General features: G+C 45.5%; 2 protein-coding genes across 2 annotated transcripts; both read right to left on the bottom strand.

The window, feature by feature from the left end:
• Positions 1 to 4,266: 4,266 nt before the first annotated feature.
• On the bottom strand, positions 4,267 to 5,987 carry LOC137154084 (gamma-crystallin B-like). Its single transcript, XM_067549814.1, has 3 exons — positions 5,979 to 5,987; positions 5,343 to 5,582; positions 4,267 to 4,563 (listed from the first exon to the last, which is right to left on the bottom strand). Exons 1-3 carry the CDS (start codon positions 5,985 to 5,987, stop codon positions 4,282 to 4,284), a joined length of 531 nt encoding a protein of 176 aa, XP_067405915.1. The 3' UTR covers positions 4,267 to 4,281.
• Positions 5,988 to 15,489: 9,502 nt separating this feature from the next.
• Positions 15,490 to 17,216, bottom strand: LOC137152979 (gamma-crystallin B-like). Its single transcript, XM_067547905.1, has 3 exons — positions 17,208 to 17,216; positions 16,563 to 16,802; positions 15,490 to 15,771 (listed from the first exon to the last, which is right to left on the bottom strand). The coding sequence occupies exons 1-3, from the start codon at positions 17,214 to 17,216 to the stop codon at positions 15,490 to 15,492; spliced, it is 531 nt and encodes a 176-aa protein (XP_067404006.1).
• Between the last annotated feature and the right edge of the window lie 840 nt (positions 17,217 to 18,056).

The raw sequence follows: 18,056 nt of genomic DNA, 5'->3' as shown, positions 1-18,056 counted from the left end.
GTGGTCTAATAGTGGCTCGTGGATCCAGCAGAATGTTACATTGAATTTATGTATTTAGGTCCTGTCTATGTGGACTTGTCTTTTTGCTCTACTATAAGTTTGACCTTAGGGGTTTGTGCTGGTACAATTAGATTGACGTGGTTACACTGGTGCAAATTTTCCTTGTCTAGGTAAGTCCTTAATGCCAAGTTCTGAATTAGTTTGAAGTTGGTAACCTGTTAATAACAATTTCTTACGCAGAGCTTTTCATCACTCTCAAAATGCTTCAACATCTTTCATGTATTTATCCTCAGAACACCTTGTGAGGGAGGAGTTGGGATTTTCTCTCAGACCTTTTCCCACTCAGGTTCCCAAGTTCAACTCCAGACTTCGTCACTGGGATATCTTTATTTGGCATATGGCAACACTATGCTGTGTTGATTAGACTCAAACGCGGGGCGGTGGTGGATGTAGGGTACATAAAATACATATCCAAAGTTACACAAAGCTCTCACCCTTTATATACCCTGACACACTTTATTGCATTTACTGTGTGATGCAACATATGTGTTGGGATTGGCTTGGTTACTTTGTAGGAACCAAACCCCGTATAGCATGCTCTGTTCATGCACAAGTCGATATTCGACCTACTCTTTACCTCATCTTTACATTCCCGACTTCTTGTGTTCATTACTATTTTGTTCATAATAAATGGTTTGCTGGGTGTTCCCTCTCTTATCTTAGCTAACTCAGACACTTTGTTTGGTAGCTTACTGACCCAGTTACTTATCTTGGTTAGCACAAAACATTTCATTTTTAGCCTCTGACCTATTTTCCTCCCAAATCTTGTCTTCCAAAAAATAAGCCTCCCCCATGTCCAATTCATGTCAAGCCAGGCATTTGTTTCATTTGCATTATACTGCTGTCTTTCTGTGCTCCCTGTTTCATACTCATTTCCCAGCAACCCATTTTCAAGACCACAGTAGCTGTTATTATTTGAACCACCATAAAAACGAGGCTCCCAATATGAACCAGGGGGTGCAAGCTCATCTCCTCTGTAACAGCCAACCAGGGTATTTTCGCTGTATGGGGCTGTCCCCAACTTCCTGTTGCTCCGCTCTTAGTTGGGCAATGGGAACCAATTGCTCTATTTTCCTTTGTACTAAATCCATGGTGTTAAAGCGCAAAGGGGGATTGGTGCAAAGAGACTGACCACCGGTAACTCCCGTTCAATGTTGTCAGTTACAGCCTCCGTCATGTTTTCTTTAATCTTCACACTTGGCTGTAGGGCCTGGACCCCCCTATGAGTCAGAAGCGAGGTTCAGAATCCATCCAAACTCCCCTGGCACGGTGGTGTCCCCACCAAAAAGTTGTGGCATCCCCGAGCACATGTAGTGTCCTCGAGCTGTACCACCTCCTTCACTCTCTGCAATGACTTGTCAGGCCCAGCCTCCCTTGCTTGCAGTGAGGTTCACTCATGCTCAGCACTCCTAGAACCATCTGTGTTTGATTCGTTTACAGCAGGCTGTGTTCATATCCTCCCCTCCTTCACACGGAGATAATGCTGGTTACAAGTCCCATTCTCTGTTGTACCCCTACTGTTAACATATACCAATGGAGTCCCTGTCCATCTAGCTAGCAATCATAACAGGCACGGTTGAATGACTAATTTCATGTGGTGCCCAAGATCCAGGACCTTCTAGCCATTCAAATGGCAAATTTTCTTCCCCAATATTATAAATACTCTTTTCCACAAGTGAGGTCCAGATAAGTGTGCTGTTAGATAACCTTGACCATTCTCCCTGCTTTATTTTTTTGATTAAATGTATAACAAGTTTAGTTTTATAGATGTGGCACGCAATTGCCTGAGATGTTGTTTAATTATACTTTTAACAGATCTCTTAATTTATTTTAGACTTTGTGTAATGGAGTGCCTGTCACTGATGCTTAACGCCTCCTGCTGCGGGGTTAAAGTACTAATTTTTCCTCTTTTTTAATGGCTTCACTAAATGTATTATTTGGCACATTCATTTTAAGGTTTAATGTCTTTACATCTGCAGACTTTTTAAGAGGACCCCAACTCCCCTGCCACGCAGGATTCTTGCCACTGTCCTTTTTTTGGATTTATGGTTTACTTATCCTTGAAATATGCCTCCCACTGGATCCTGCCATAACCAAATGTGTGCCCAGATATTATTACTAAACTATTTGTTCATAAGGGGCTGGACAGGGAGCAGCCTGTGTCTCGTCAAACTTAATATGTGTGGGAGGTGTATTGATTCTACATTTTTAAATCACTGTTTTATGAGTGGGGTGTATAAAAATACTATTGTCTGGCCAGAGAGTGGTCATGGAACATACAGGAGGAGCATAATTTTCAAAGCAGTCTGATAGAGGCACTCCCTTTAGGCTAGGGTGAGTGGTGCTACGTATTGTTTGCCACTAAAACAGCTGGATTTGATTGACTAATGTGCCTGCTAAATATTTTATGCCTAGTGAAGTACAATGGTTTTGCCTTAGAAAACCTCCAGACTTATTCATATGCCATAAATTGTAAATGTTACAGACCCATCCCTTCTTGTCCACATCCAGCATTTGAATACACCCTTCATAGTTCTTTAACTTGAACAGCCGTTGCTTTACTCTCTGAACAGGACAATTTTTTTTAGAAAGGTAGGTTGATTTAGTTTTGTTCCCAGTGGAGGTGTGTAGAATATTTTCCCGTTCATTTTTATTGTGCAGCTGAAGTGTCGCGTGCTTCTGGGTGGCTGTGGGAATGATGAATTAATGACTGAAATGTTTCTGAACCTCTGGATCATCTCCACGCCCTTCACCTGAGGACCTACAATGTTGTAAACCTCCACCACTTTATGGTTGTAAATCAGCATGACAAAAAAGAAACCATTTTGTGCTTTTAAAATTTTTATTTAGGTTTATGAGCTTTGAGTTGGCTTTTGTGAACATGCCTCTGCCTTTACTTTCAGGGCCATGAAGTATATGGAAGGGCCAGATCAATCCTATGATAAGCACAGACTGTACCACTTTGCCTTTGGGAAAGGCTGGCAGGGAGCCTGATTCTAGATGATGACTTTAGATCCCACTTGATGCTCAATCAGGTCTCCTTTGGCACAGAAACATGCTTTCTTTTATTATATTTCTGCTTCCTTTCTTACTTCCAGAATCCCCACAATCCACAGTCTCTATCCTCAGGGGCAACAGGGGTCCTTTGTCTCTCCCACCGTGAGGTGAAGGAGCGTGGGGGAGCTCCCAGGATTCACCCTTAAGCCTGGGAGTATTGGTTTGGATGGGTGGACTGGACCTATGGTGCTCTTTTTTACATGGCTTTCTCAGTCCTCCGCTCGTGGCTCCGGCAGTTAACCCTATGCTGAGGTGCATGAGGCTGTTCGACCAGGTCAGAGCTGTGATTTCAGGATGGCTGCAGACTTGGACAGACGTCTCTGCATTGGGTCTACATGACTCATGTTCTCAAGCTTGGCTTTACAGCCCATGGGCCAGAAAGCTCAGATTTGGTTAAACACAGGACGTTCCAGTGTAATCAGATGATGCCGGAGCTGAGACCCTCGACACAGGTCTGTGGTGCCCATGGCTAGTTAATCCAGCCCTGCCCTGGATCAGAGCTCAAGAAACTCTGGCTGGAGGCTCGGTCACTGGAGGGGGAGGCCTGTGGCTGACACTGCCCCGCGGCTGGGAGCGGGATGTGGCTGATTCCCGCCATCACCTGGGTGCCCGGCTCTGCCTGCTCCTTGCTAGGTAGCTGCTTCTCCCTCGTGATCTCCCAGGCCCCTCTGGCCAAGGAGCGAGGGCTGGAGTACAGCCCAGTGCCACGCTAGCCCTAGCTCCAAATCATGGCCACGGGTGAGTTGGAGGATTATGACCTAGGCTACAGCTGTAGGGTGACAGTCCTCCCGTCAGCCTCTCTATGGGCCAAGTCCTGGTGTTTCAATCTATGGATTACCCAGAATGCAGTGGAAGGGGCTAAGGCCTGCACAGCCATGGAGTTGACTGGGGGTGCCCTGTGCCTCCACACTCCCTGGTCTGGCTGCCCAGGGCTGAGCCCTGTGTTTGGCGTTGGGTGCTAGTGCTGGAAGTAGCTATGCAACGCTGGGGCAGGGCAGGTCAAGAAGAGGAAGAGCTTTTGGTTCAGAAGCTGGCACTGCAGCCCAAGAACATCAGGACAAGCCTCGGCGTCCCCCTTAGTGCACTTACAACAGCACGCGGAGAGCACAATGAGTTTAAAGCATTTTATTCATTGAGACCCTTCCAGGCAAAAGATGTCTTGATTCAGTAACGATCAGTGTCAGTGGCACGTCTCAAAGAGCCAATTTTACCACTCATAGCACCCCAGTCGCTGAATCTCCTGTACTCCCCTGGCCTCAGCAGGTATTGGCGGCCTCTGTAATTCGGCAATTCGTAGAGGATCCAGTACCCCTCCAGCACAGAGCAAGATTGCATCTCGTGGGAGCGGAACTGCTCCATGACTTGGGAAGAGTCCTCGGAGAACTCGGCCGTGTTGCCTCGGAGATCCTCCTTCTCATAGATCTTTATCCTGTAGGTGCCCCTGTGCTGTGACAGAAAATGAGACAGGGTAAGAGGGTGACTGCAGCAGGCTGGCTGCCTGTGATCCTGGGCCCTGAGTCAGCCCCATGCACTACTCCAGTGCTGCAAAGGGCACTTAGAGCTGCCTCTGCTCCCCAGATGAGGGGAATCCTTGAATGCTGCAAAGGCAGCACATCCACCCATTAGACTCAGACCCACGCCAGCCATTTCCCTCAGCCCTGGTGCAGGGAGCATGTCTGGGGTGGAGAGAAGGGATCCTATCCAAGAGGGGGTGCATCTGGAGTGTACTATACTGGCCAATCCTCAGCCAGCTCAGTGATCCCATAGACTATGCTAAAGTCTGCGTGGGGTGTTTCAAACCCTGATAACAGAAAAGAGGCTTTCTCCTAAAAAGTGACAGAAAATATTGGGCCCCATTCTCCCCTCACACTGGTGTAACTCTCTAGGCTTCAGGGGATTTTACACCAGTGTGAGGGGAGTGAGCCCAGTATATCTCTAAATTGCTAGAAGTTACTGACACTTTTTGAGTTAAGAAGGAAAATATACATTTACTGATCATTGACTTAAACACAGAATAACTTCACGCAGACCCCCTACCGGCAGTAATAGTGGAAATTTTCATGTCCTACCCCCAGCCATCCTGGAAGAACTACCTTTTGGAGGAAGACAGCAGTTCTAGTTTTCAGTCTTAGGCATCTGGGATGAACATGATCAAACAGGCCCCTTATGACAGCGGCTTGGGCAACATTTGCCATCTTTAAAAAGAGAAGCAAAAGCAAACTCACAGGTGGGATCATCCGGCAGGACTTAATGGAGGTGCTGAAACCCTGAGTCTGGATATCAGGATATTCTCCCCTTTTCACAAAGAACTGCTGTCCCTGGAAGTTGGGACGTTCGTAGAGCATGAAGCAGCCACTTTCCACTTGGATGGAGTTACAGCGGCTGATCTGACTTTGAAAATCCGGACGGTCACTGCTGCACTCAACAGAGCGGCCTTGGAAGTTTCTGTCCTCAAAAAGGGTGATCTAGTGCGAGAAACAAATTGGCAGGGGTTTCAGTGACGTCTTGTTCAGTGTGACTGCATCCTGGCACTTCAGTTTCTCTCCATCCAGCACACTAAGCACGAAGTGTCCGGATATTACGTTTTACTCACACTGATAAACTGATACACTCCTTTGAGTTCAGTGCGAGTGTTCCTCAGTTACATCAGTGTAAGGGAGAGCACGATCCAGCTCTGAGTGTTCAATATACAGGGACTAATTCCCTGTACATCTGTAGTCTGGATTCTTCTCTCCTCCTGAAATAGATCAGGAGCAATTCCCTTGACATCAACAGACTTAAGTAAAGTAAATGAGAGCAGAATCATGTTCCTAGCCTCAGACTTACATACCGGAGAATCAAATCCTGATAGTTTCTCTTACCTTTCCCATCGTAGCTGGATTCAGGCTGCAAGCCATAGTACTCCAGCAGGGCAACTGCCTTTTTATACCTCCCAGCCAGTGCTAGGTGAGCACAAGTTAACAAAAGTCTTTTCTCTGGTCAGTAGAGCCAACTCATGACTCTGGGGTCTCATTCACTCTTTGTACTAATGTCCAGATTTTTGTGTAACGGGGAACAGGTTTTTTTTTCCTATTGTTACCAATGTCCAGTTCCAAGCCCTGGATCTGTCAGCACAACAATGTTTACATTGAAGACAACCTAGTTCAGGAAAAGAGAGAAACTTCTGGCAGAGTGACAGAGGGGAGTGGATGTCAATACGAATACAATCCTGTTCTATAGTGTCTTTGCTGTTGCATTATTATTAATGAATTCACAAGTGGTACAATAAAGATGGGAGAGTGTTCCAACTACAAAATAGAAAGTGGGGAGATAAAACAGAAATGTGTACGTCAAAGGAAAAATGTCGAAAGGTTCAGATAGACATCACACATGTTTTAGCCATTCAATAGCTTTGGGGTCAGCAGTGTGGAGTCTAGAAAGTCCTCCTGAGAGCAGCATGATACGAGCAGCCATTCAGTAGATTTGTAGCAGCCTCCCCCACCTGCAGCCACACAGGGCTCTTCTGGGTCCCCAGGTGTGGTCATTTCCTGCACACCTCCCCACCCCACATCTGAAATGGTTGAGCTTGCACCACAGATAACATGGCAGCCTGAAGCCAGGCAGTCTCCCATCAGGCTGAATGAGGAGGAAAGTATTCCTTAGAGTGGGCAGCTCATTCCCATTGTGCTCCCCACAGCGTGACTGGTCAGTAGCATAGTCCATATTGGTGTTCTGCTGATGCGTCAGTGGCAAGGCACCTCCCAGGTATCTTTGAAAAGTGGCAGTGGTGGTTATCTCCTAGATTTTTGTCAAGGAGGTTCTTTGCTGCAATATTATGCCTAATGTTAAGAGGCAGGGTACTAAAGAGAACTGGCAGCCTCTCAGTGATTCTTGGTCTCATAGTCCCTGTTATTCTCATCATTTGATTCAATTACACATCAACTGGCTTTGTGTGAAAAGAGTTTAACCACACAGGAGCACAGTATTCCCCAGCTGCACAGCAGGGAGTTGGTGCAAAGCTGCGCAGTGCTTACATATTTGCTCCTCAACTTGAGCCTGCAAGTTTATTTAAGAGGCCATTTCTGCTGTTAATTTCCCTAACTATTTTGGTGAGGTGATCTTTACAGGTTAGAGTGACTCCTAGATAGGCTGGCTTTGGGTCATGTGCCAATCATTCTCCACTCAAGAAGAAGTTGACTTCTCATAAAATGTTAGCTTGATTGAGATTGAAAACAGTACAACATTGTCTTCGACATACTGGATTTAGATTTCCACTTCTTTCAGTAACCAGTCATGGCTGCCATATCTTGGTTCAGATTGTCCTTAGTGTTTAGGATGTCTCTGTCCCTTGAGGCTAGGCAGATGTCATCTGCACACTTGCATGGCCATGAGACAGATCAGTTGAAAACATGTTGGATAATTGTTGGGACATGAACACATCCCTCAGGGTGCCCTTTCTTCTGGATCCTCCATGTACTTTGTTTATTTCCTAGCGCTGTTTCAAAGCATCATTTCTGTAGTCATAATAACACATAATGGTAACATCTCTGATGTCTGGACCAGAAAGCCAGTGTGACAGATGGTATCATATGCTGCCGTTGAGTCAAGAAACACCATCCCTGCTTTTTTCCTTCTATAAAAACCATTTTCTAAATAGATAGTAAGAGAAAAAATTTGTTCACACGTGTTCCTATTGGGTCTGAAACCTGCCTAAACATCACTTGGAGCCTGCTCAAATGTGGGCACGATCCTTTGCAGAATTAGTCATGCCAAAAGTTCATAAGCACAGCTCAAATGTGATATTGGGGGTAGCTAGCTGGAAGGCGATGGTTCTTTCCTGGTTTTGGTATAGCTAGCACTTGAGCTTTCTACCCTATCTTAAGAAACACAAACGGCCATGCTGGGTGAGACCAATGGTGTGTCTAGACCAGCATCCTGTCTTCTGACAATGGCCAATGCCAGGTGCTTCAGAGGTAATGAACAGAACAGATGATCATCAAGTGATCCATCCCGTCGGCCATCCCAGCTTCTGGCAAACGGAGGCTAGGGACACTCAGAACATGATTTTGCATCCCTGTCCATCCTGGCTAATAGCCATTGATGGACCTATCCTCTATGAACTTATCTAGTTTTCTTTTAACCCTGTTACAGTTGTGGCCATCACAATTTCCCTTGGCAGAGTTCATAGGTTCTGTGCATTGTGTGACGAAGTACTTCCTTTGATTTATTTTAAACCTGCTGTCTATTAATTTCATTTGTCGACCTCTAGTTCTTGTGTTATATGAAGGAGGAAATAACATTTTCTGATTCACTTTCTCTACCCGAGTCAAGATTTTATACACTTCTATCATATCCCACCTTAGTTGGCTCTTTTCCAAGATGAGAAGTCCCAGTCTTTTTACTCTCTCCTCATACGGAAGCTGTTCCATACCCCTAATAATTTTTGTTGCCCTTCTCAGTACCTTTTCCAATTCCAATATATCTTTTTTGAGATGAGGCTACCAGAACTGCATGCATTATTCAAGATGTGGGTATACCATGGATTTATATACAGGCATTATGATACTTTCTGTCTTATCTATCCTTTTCCTAATGGTTTCTCACATTCTGTTAGTTTTTTTTGACCGCCACTGCATATTGAGAACATGTTTTCAGAGCACTATCCACAATGACTCCAAGATCTCTTTCTTGAGTGATAACAGCTAATTTAGACTCCATCATTCTGTATGTTTATTTGGGATTATATTTTCCAATTTGCATTACTTTGAATTTATCAACATTGAATTTCTTCTGCCATTTTCTTGCCTAGTCGCTCAGTTTTGTGAGATCCCTTTGTAACTATTCACAGTCTGCTTTGGACTTACAAAATTACTCAAAATAAGTATCATCTGCAAATTTTGCCACATCACTGTGTACCCTCTTTTCCAGATAATTTATGAATATTTTGAACAGTACTGGGCCCAGTACAAATCCTTGGGGGACATCACTATTTACCTATCTCCATTCTCAAAACTGATGATTTATTTCTACCCTTTATTTCCTATCTTTTAACCAGTTACTGATTCATGAGAAGACCTTCCCTCTTATCTCATGACGGCTTACGTAGCTTAAAAGCCTTTGGTGAGGGTCTTTGTCAAAGGCTTTCCTGAAAGTCCACGTACACTATATTCACAGGATCACCCTGTCCATATGTATGTTTGACCCCCTCAAAGAATTCTAAAAGATTGGTTAGGCATGATTTCCCTTTACAAAAGCCATGTTGACTCTTCCCCAACAAATCATGTTCATCTATGTGTCTGATAATTCTGTTCTTTACTTCAGTTTCAACTGATTTTCCTGGTACTGAAGTTAGGCTTACTGGCCCGTAATTGATGGGATTGTCTTTGCAGCCTTTTAAAAAAATTGGTGTCACATTAGCTATCCTCCAGTCATCTGGTACAGAAGATTATTTAAATAATAGGTTACATACCACAGATAGTAGGTCCACGATTTCGTATTTGGGTTCCTTCAGAACTCTTGGGTGAATACCGTCTGGTCCTGGTGACATTACTGCTTAATATATCAATTTGTTCCAAATCCATCTCTATTGACACCTTAATCTGGAACAGTTCCTCAGATTTGTCACCTAAAAAGTATGACTAAGGTGTGGGAATCTCCCTTACCTCCTCTGCAGTGGATGTGTTCTCTTGGGCAACAGGAGATATGAAAATTCACAGCCGTTTTCTGCTCTTCTTATCAAGATATAGTAGCATTTCTGGCAGAAATCTTGTCCTGGCCACATGCTTTTCCTGCTTTCATGTAGCTCGGTGCACTTTCCGCTTCCTGAGTGGAGAGGGGATGAAAGGTATCTTCCTCACACCGAGTGGGGCCAGGCTGTATCAGTGCCACTCACTCTTTACTGATTCCTCAAAGGGCTTCTCCCTGTTGGCGTTTGCCATGTTAGTTGAGTGTATGGTGATACTGTTTTTGTGGACATGCTAGGCCGATGTATGGGTGGTGATATCAGTTTTACATTATTTGTGCTGTATGAAAGTTGATTTCATTGGCCATCATAGATGTTAATATCAAGCATGTTAGAGGTGCTGCAAAGGTTCAGTTTGACCTGTAGAGTTTGGTTTTGTGAGACATTGTGGTAACGTGTTATTCCTTGGGAAATTAGAATATAAAATATTAGTTTAGATACAGGAAGCATTTACCATCTATTGTGGAATAACATTTATTTTATAATGGTGGCTCATGGGTGCAGCAGAATATTAGACTGAATTTATGGATTTTGGTCCTGTTTATATGGGATGATTTTTTTGCACTGCTGCAATGTGTTTGACCTTAGAGGTTTGTGCTGATACAATTTCCATTGAAGTAGTTACACCGGTGCAAATTTTCCTTGTCTAGATAAGCCCTTAATGTCAAGTTCTGAATGGACTTGAAGTTGAACCAGTTAATGCCAATTTCTTATATAGAACTTTTCATCAATCTCAAAATGCTTCAATATTTTAAATGTATTTATCCTTATAACACCCTTGTGAGAGAGTTATTGGGATGCCCTCCAAGACCTCTTTTCACTCCACTTCCCAAGAACTCAGTTCGACTCCACACTTCATCACACGGCTATCTTTATTTGGCATACAGCAACACTATGCTATGTTGATTAGACTCAAATGCCAGGTGGTGGTGGATGTAGGGTACATCACATCTGTATTGTGGCAAGGTGGGCCTGTTTGACCTCATAGGTCTGCGCTCCCTTCAGCTACGCTGGTGTGTGGCTGGGTGGGAGCAGGGGGGGCCCGGTCCCGGTCCCGGTCCCGCCCTCTACCCCGGGCTCTGACCCAGGGACCCTGTGAGGAGTAGCCTCAAACAGCTTAGTCCATGGGCTACTACCTTCCCTGGGTTGCCTGTCCTCAGCTCCCCTGCTTGTGCTCCTCCTTCAGGCTTTTGGGGCCGGCATTCTCCGGCCTTGCCTGGATGGGCTTCTCTTTAATTCCCGTGGCTGGGTGCTATCGCAACACCCACCCTAGCTTCACACTTTGTAGCAGCTCTACTCCACTCTGCTCCGCTCCTCCACTCAACTCCCTCTCAGCTGCCCCTGCCTGCCTGAAACAGAGGCTTTTACCTGCTGTGGCAAGCTCCTGAATTGGTTTCAGGTGACCCAATTAACCGGGAGTAACCCTGGCTGCGTTACCCAGGGAACAGGGATTTGGTAAGCCTGGGGCTGATATATATGCCTTCTAGCACCCTCCTATAGCCGTCAGGGCTTGCCCCATCACAGTATCCAGAGTTACACAGAACCTCTCCTCCTTTTATATAAACTGACACATGACACAGTAAATGCAATAAAAATGTAACATATATGTTGAGATTAGCTGGTCAGTTTGAAGGAAGCAAACCTCGAACAGCAAGTTCTGTCCATGCACTGTCAATGTTCAGCCTACTCTTTACCTTATCTTTACATTCCTGACTTCTTGTATCCATTATTATTTTGTTCATAGTAAATAGTTCGCTGAGTGTTCCCCCTCATAGACTCATAGACTTTAAAGTCAGAAGGGACCAATGTGATCATCTAGTCTGACCTCCGGCACAATGCAAGCCACAGAACCTCACCTACTCACTCCCACAATAGACCCCTAACCTATGACTGACCCCTCTTATCTTAGCTAGTGGAGACACTTGTCTCTTAGCTTATTGATCCATTTACTCATCTTAGTTAGCACAAAACATTCCATTTTTAGCCTGTTGAACTATTTACCTCCTGAATCCTGTCTGGCAAAAGAATTCAGAGGGGCCAGGTCAATCCTCTGCTAAGCACAGATTCTACCACTTTGCTATTAGAAAGGGTTGCTGGAAGCCTGATCCTGGATGATGACTTTAGATCCCACTTGATGCTCAGTTAGATCTCCTTTGGCATCGAACCATGCCTTAGTTTTTTATATTTCCGCTTCCCCTTTTACTACCACTCTCTTCTGTAGATGTAGAATCTGCATCTGCAAGTCTTGGACCCAGGCTTCTGAATGGGCCACCGTAGTTTGATGGGCTGGACTCAGGTTAATTCTATCTCTCCACACTCTCACTGTTCTTCCCATCAAAGCCTCTTTGGCAGAAAAGCCTGTGGATTTGCCTTCCCTAGCTGTGATACGCATGAGTGTCATCAGTGGCACTTCATCCCAATTGCTGTCAGTTGTATTAATCTCTCTTTTCCAGCTTGGATTCGATGGTCCTATTTATTTGCTCAACCTGTCCTGCTGGCTGACAGGGAATGTGAACCTTCTGATCTACGTCCAGTTGGGTGCACACTTCTTTGACAACTCTCCTCCCAGATCTGCTTCCATTGTCGGAATTAATAACCTTAGGTGCCCCCATCTGCAGAACACATTGTGCGCCAATTGTTTCACTCTCGTTAGGGCAGTCACATATTTAGTGTGGAAGGCCTCCTCCTCCCACAGTCAAAAAGCACCGGCGACAACTAGTACCCCTTGTTACCCCTTGATGTTCAAAGGAACTCTGCAGTATAGTCAATTTGATCTACTTTCTATGGCCCTCTTGATGTCTCTTTCAGAAGAGCTTTTTTGTGCATTCTTAGTTTGCTGGATTGTGTCTGGCACAGATTAGGAAAGCATCAAGATGTTCCTTCAAGTCTCTTTCCCATTGGGGCCACCACCATATTTTTGCCAACCTGTCTTTGGTCTCTTCTTCTTTGGAGTGACAACCCACAGTGGGCCCATGCACTCATAAGATTAGATCTTTTTGCATATTTTGTCATGCCACCCATACTGAACCATTTTTTAAATTTTTATATGGGAGTTCATGGAATCATAGAAGATTAGGGATAGAAAGGACCTCAGAAGGTCATCTACTCCAACCTCCTGCTCAAAGCAGGACCAATCCCAACTAAATCATCCCAGCCAGAGCTTTGTCAAGTTGGGCCTTAAAAACTCCAAAGAAGGAGATTCCACCACCTCCCTAGGTAACCCCTTCCAGTCCTTCACCACCCTCCTAGTGAAAATATCCAGCCTAGGCCTCCCTCACTGCAACTTGAGACCATTGCTCCTTGTTCTGTCATCTACCACCACTGAGAACAGCCTAACTCCATTCTCCCTGGAACCCCCCTTCAGGTGGTTGAAGGCTGGACTATCTCAAATTTGTCATCATCTTTCCTGTAGTGGGGGGCCCAAAACTGGACACAATACTGCAAATGTGGCCTCACCAGTGCCGAATAGAGGGGAATAATCACTTCCCTCGATCCACTGGCAATGTTCCACTAATGGAGCCCAATAGGCCATTAGCCTTCTTGGCAACATGGCAACAGTTCTTGCTTTATTACTAAGTTTTGACCATGTCCATTCATGTTCTGGCTGCAGACTTGATCCCAAAGTGATCGTAACTTCACATCCTGTTTTGAATGCTCTGCAGCCCCTCTGCTTTAGCTTATTGTGATTGTTGCTGGACTCAGGTGAAAACTGCTAGCAGGATAACTTTCAAAGCCGTCTCCCATGGTCAACGTGGTCCTGTATCTGCTCCATTTCTGGCTGGTAGGTCTGCTGTCTGATTTTTATTTTTTAATTTTTTTTTAACATAGGCACCCTTTTTTGTGTGTGCTTGAATTTTAACCATGTCCACTTTGTTAAACGGTTTGGTAAGACTGTTTAGCATTTGCCACATAGTCCTGAATTTGATTTCCCCTTTCTTGGTAGCCTGATATTAATGCTAGCCTAAGGGACTCAGAACTAACACAGTTCCCCTCAACACCTCATTCGAGTCCAGAACTATGGTAAGCTTAGGGTGAGATTTTTTTCTTTTATCAGCACTCGAACTTTGGCTAATTTTAGTTGTATTGTAAAGTGTCTGACCATTTTGGTTTTTAGTTTTACTGCTGCTATACATTTTCTTTTCTTTTCTTTTCTTTTCTGTTATAGGGGCTACTACCATCTGTATACCAAATACTTTAAAAATATTTTAGCTGGCATGCATTTTTCTATAGATGGATGCTCGGTTCTAGAGAGGCTATACTGATGTTTCTGCAGGCCCAGGTTCTCCTACCAGCCAGTGGGAAGTAGCACAGGATTGTGAGAAATGCTAGCTGGTCTTCAGGGACTTTGATACCCTGGAAGTGGGGACTATGTAGTGACCTAGCCAGATGGACGAGTCATGAACAGGGAGCGCCTTGAGTCATGAAAAGAGAGGGGGCTTACAGTGTGTGTAACCGACGGAAGGGGGCACCACATGGGGTGAGAGCTGATTCACAGATGTAGCTGCAAGGAGTCATCCCCAGGGGTGAGTGAGCCCCATGACCGGCTGTTTTGCACGGGTTCCAATACAGTACAACATATGAGCACATGCTTAATTTTGTCAATTGGACTGCTCATGAGCTTCAATTAAGCACACGCTTAAGTGCTTGGCTGGATCAGGGCCTCACAGAGGGCCGGCCGATTGCTTCCTGAATGCCCCTGGATTTCGGGCAGTCTGCCTAGAGATTTCTATTAACTTAGTCTCCAATACAAGTGTACAGAGTACTGCCAACAGGCCATTGGAGATGACACTGTTAGGTCTTATCACAAGCACCTTGCTACAATTCTCTCATGGGAGGACAAAGCTTGCGCCTCTGATGTGAGTGTAAACTCAGCTCTGCCTCACCCATGGAGTCCCCATAAGGGGACCTTACTGTAGCCCTGGAAGTCAGGATAAAACTGAATGTCAGCCTTTGCTCTTGTATTTAATTTAGTCCCTTGTTGACCTTCATAACCCTACATTCAGTTAGCCTTCTTGCTTTATATATTAGTGATGGTCTTTCAAAAACTCTGACCCTTCACCACTGCCCGTGAAGAGAGTCAAGGATCAGAACTCATCTTCCTGTCTGTAACCATCTCGTTGGACCCAAAACACCTCTGCAGCTGGTAAGGCTGGTGAGCGCTTTCCATGGCTCCCTGTCGATCAACCTGGTGAACGCTTGGTATAGCTTCCCACCGAGAGAAACCGGAACAGCTGCTTGGGGCCCTCCCCTCCCCCAGGAGTGGGAGCAAAGGCCCTCTACCACCTCTCTATGGGCCAAGTCCTGCTGTTTCAATCTATGGATTACCCAGAATGCAGTGCAAGGAGCTAAGGCCTGCACAGCCATGGAGGTGACTGGGGGTGCCTTGTGCCCCCGCACTCCCTGATCTGGCTGCCCAGGGCTGAGCCCTGTGTTTGGCGTTGGGTGCTAGTGCTGGAAGTAGCTATGCAACGCTGGGGAAGGGCAGGTCAGGAAGAGGAAGAGTTTTTGGTTCAGAAGCTGGCACTGCAGCCCAAGAACATCAGGACAAGCCTCAGCATCCCCCTTAGTGCACTTACAACAGCACGCGGAGAGCACAATGAGTTTAAAGCATTTTATTCATTGAGACCCTTCCAGGCAAAAACCGTCTTAATTCAGTAACTATCAGTGTCAGTGGCACGTCTCAAAGAGCCGATTTTACCGCTCATAGCACCCCAGTCGCTGAATCTCCTGTACTCCCCAGGCCTCAGCAGGTATTGGCGGCCTCTGTAATTCGGCAATTCGTAGAGGATCCAGTACCCCTCCAGCACATTGCAAGATTGCATCTCGTGGGAGCGGAACTGCTCCATGACTTGGGAAGAGTCCTCGGAGAACTCGGCCATGTTGCCTCGGAGATCCTCCTTCTCATAGATCTTTATCCTGTAGGTGCCCCTGTGCTGTGACAGAAAATGAGACAGGGTAAGAGAGTGACTGCAGCAGGCTGGCTGCCTGTGATCTTGGGCTCTGAGTCAGCCCCGTGCACTACTCCAGTGCTGCAAAGGGCACTTAGAGCTGCCTCTGCTCCCCAGATGAGGGGAATCCTTGAATGCTGCAAAGGCAGCACATCCACCCATTTGACTCAGACCCACGCCAGCCATTTCCCTCAGCCCTGGTGCATGGAGCATGTCTGGGGTGGGGAGAGGGAGCCCATCAGGGTGCAAGAGGGGGTGGGGCTGGAGTGTACTATACTGGCCAATCCTCAGCCAGCTCAGTGGTCCCACAGACTACGCTAAAGTCTGCGTGGGGTGTTTCAAGCCCTGGTAACAGAAAAGAGGCTTTCTCCTAAAGAGTGACAGAAAATATTGGGCCCCATTCTCCCCTCACACTGGTGTAACTCTCTGGGCTTCAGGGAATTTTACACCAGTGTGAGGGGAGTGGGTACGTCTAAATTGCTAGAAGTTACTCACCCTTTTTAAGTTAAAAAGGAAAATGTATGATTACTGTCCATAGACTTAACTACAGAATAGCTGCACGCAAGCCCCCTATTGGCAGTAATAGTGGAAATTTTCCTGTCCTACCCCTGCATGTTCTCTCCCAGCCATCCTGGAAGAACTACCTCTCGGAGAAAGACAGCAGTTCTAGTTTTCAGTCTTAGGCATCTGAGATGAACATGATCAAACAGGCCCCTTATGACAGCGGTTTGGGCAACATTTGCCATCTTTAAAAAGAGAAGCAAAAGCGAACTCACAGGTTGGATCATCCGGCAGGACTTAATGGAGGTGCTGAAACCCTGAGTCTGGATGTCAGGATATTCCCCCCTTTTCACAAAGAACTGCTGTCCCTGGAAGTTGGGACGTTCGTAGAGCATGAAGCAGCCACTTTCCACTTGGATGGAGTTACAGCGGCTGATCTGACTTTGAAAATCCGGACGGTCACTGCTGCACTCAACAGAGCGGCCTTGGAAGTTTCTGTCCTCAAAAAGGGTGATCTAGTGCGAGAAACAAATTGGCAGGGGTTTCAGTGACGTCTTGTTCAGTGTGACTGCATCCTGGCACTTCAGTTTCTCTCCATCCAGCACACTAAGCACAAAGTGTCTGGGTATTACCTTTTACTCACACTGATAAACCGATACACTCCTTTGAGTTCAGTGCGAGTGTTCCTCAGTTACATCAGTGTAAGGGAGAGCACAATTGGGCTCTGAGTTTAATAAAGAGGGACTAATACAGCTGGTAATTCCCCTAGATCTGCATTCTTGATTATCCTTTCCTGGAATAGATCAGGAATAACTCTTTTGACATCAACAGACTTAAATCAAAGTAAGTGAGAGGAGAATCAGGTCCCTTATTTCAAGCTGACATATGAAAGAATCAAATCAAAATAGGTTTCCTCTTACCTTTCCCATCGTAGCTGTATTCAGGCTGCAAGCCATAGTACTCCAGCAGGGCAACTGCCTTTTTATACTTCCCAACCAGTGCTAAGTGAGCACAAGTTAACAAAAGTCTTTTCTCTGGTCAGTAGAGCCAACGCATGACTCTGGGGTCTCATTCACTCTTTGTGCTAGCGTCCATTGTTTGTTTTTTTTGTGTAGCGGGGAACAGGCTTTATTCCTGGTGTTATCAATGGCCAGTTCCAGGCCCTGGATCTGTCAGCACAGCCATTTTTACATTGAAGACAACATAGCTCAGGAAAAGAGAGAAACTTCTGGCAGAGTGACAGAGGGGAGTGGATGTCAATACCAACACAATCCTGTTCTATAGAGTCTTTATTATTAGTTGAATGCACAAGTGGTACAATAAAGATGGAAGAGCGTTCAAACGACAAAATAGAAAGTGGGGAGATAAAACAGAAATGTGTACATTAAAGAAAAAATGTGAAAAGTGCTTAGGTACACATCACACGTTTTAGCCATTCAGTAACTTTGGGGTCAACAGTATGGAGTCTGGAACCTGCTTCTGAGAGACCAACATGAGATGCGCAGCCATTCAGTAAGTGTGTATTGTTGATATTGGATGCTTAGTGATCAGTGCGGATACTAGTGAGACACGGTACGCCCGATTTGCAGATCAATAAAGTTTAATGTGCAAGGTTTTCTACTAGTTGAATACAAAGACTAACATTAACTACAATATATCATACTCACTAAGCGTAGAGAGCTAAGCAGTCACTCAGAAGGCTGTATACAGGAATGGATTTCTTCAGGGGCCCCGCCAGGGAGTCAGTGGATTCTCTGGTCTGACCAGCA

This window comes from Emydura macquarii, unplaced genomic scaffold, assembly GCF_026122565.2.
Source record: "Emydura macquarii macquarii isolate MOO-44397 ecotype Brisbane River unplaced genomic scaffold, CSIRO-AGI_Emac_v2 contig_1253, whole genome shotgun sequence".
Classification (NCBI taxonomy): domain Eukaryota; kingdom Metazoa; phylum Chordata; order Testudines; family Chelidae; genus Emydura; species Emydura macquarii.
Note: the sequence above shows the minus strand (reverse complement) of the source record. Positions and strands in the feature narration are given on the sequence as shown.

What these genes read in the sequence shown, in the direction of transcription:
- LOC137154084 (XM_067549814.1), bottom strand. An exon ending in CCTGCCGGATGATCCCACCT is followed by an intron (nt 4,564 to 5,342) that starts GTGAGTTTGCTT and finishes TTTCTGTCACAG; the next exon opens with CACAGGGGCACCTACAGGAT.
- LOC137152979 (XM_067547905.1), bottom strand. An exon ending in CCTGCCGGATGATCCAACCT is followed by an intron (nt 15,772 to 16,562) that starts GTGAGTTCGCTT and finishes TTTCTGTCACAG; the next exon opens with CACAGGGGCACCTACAGGAT.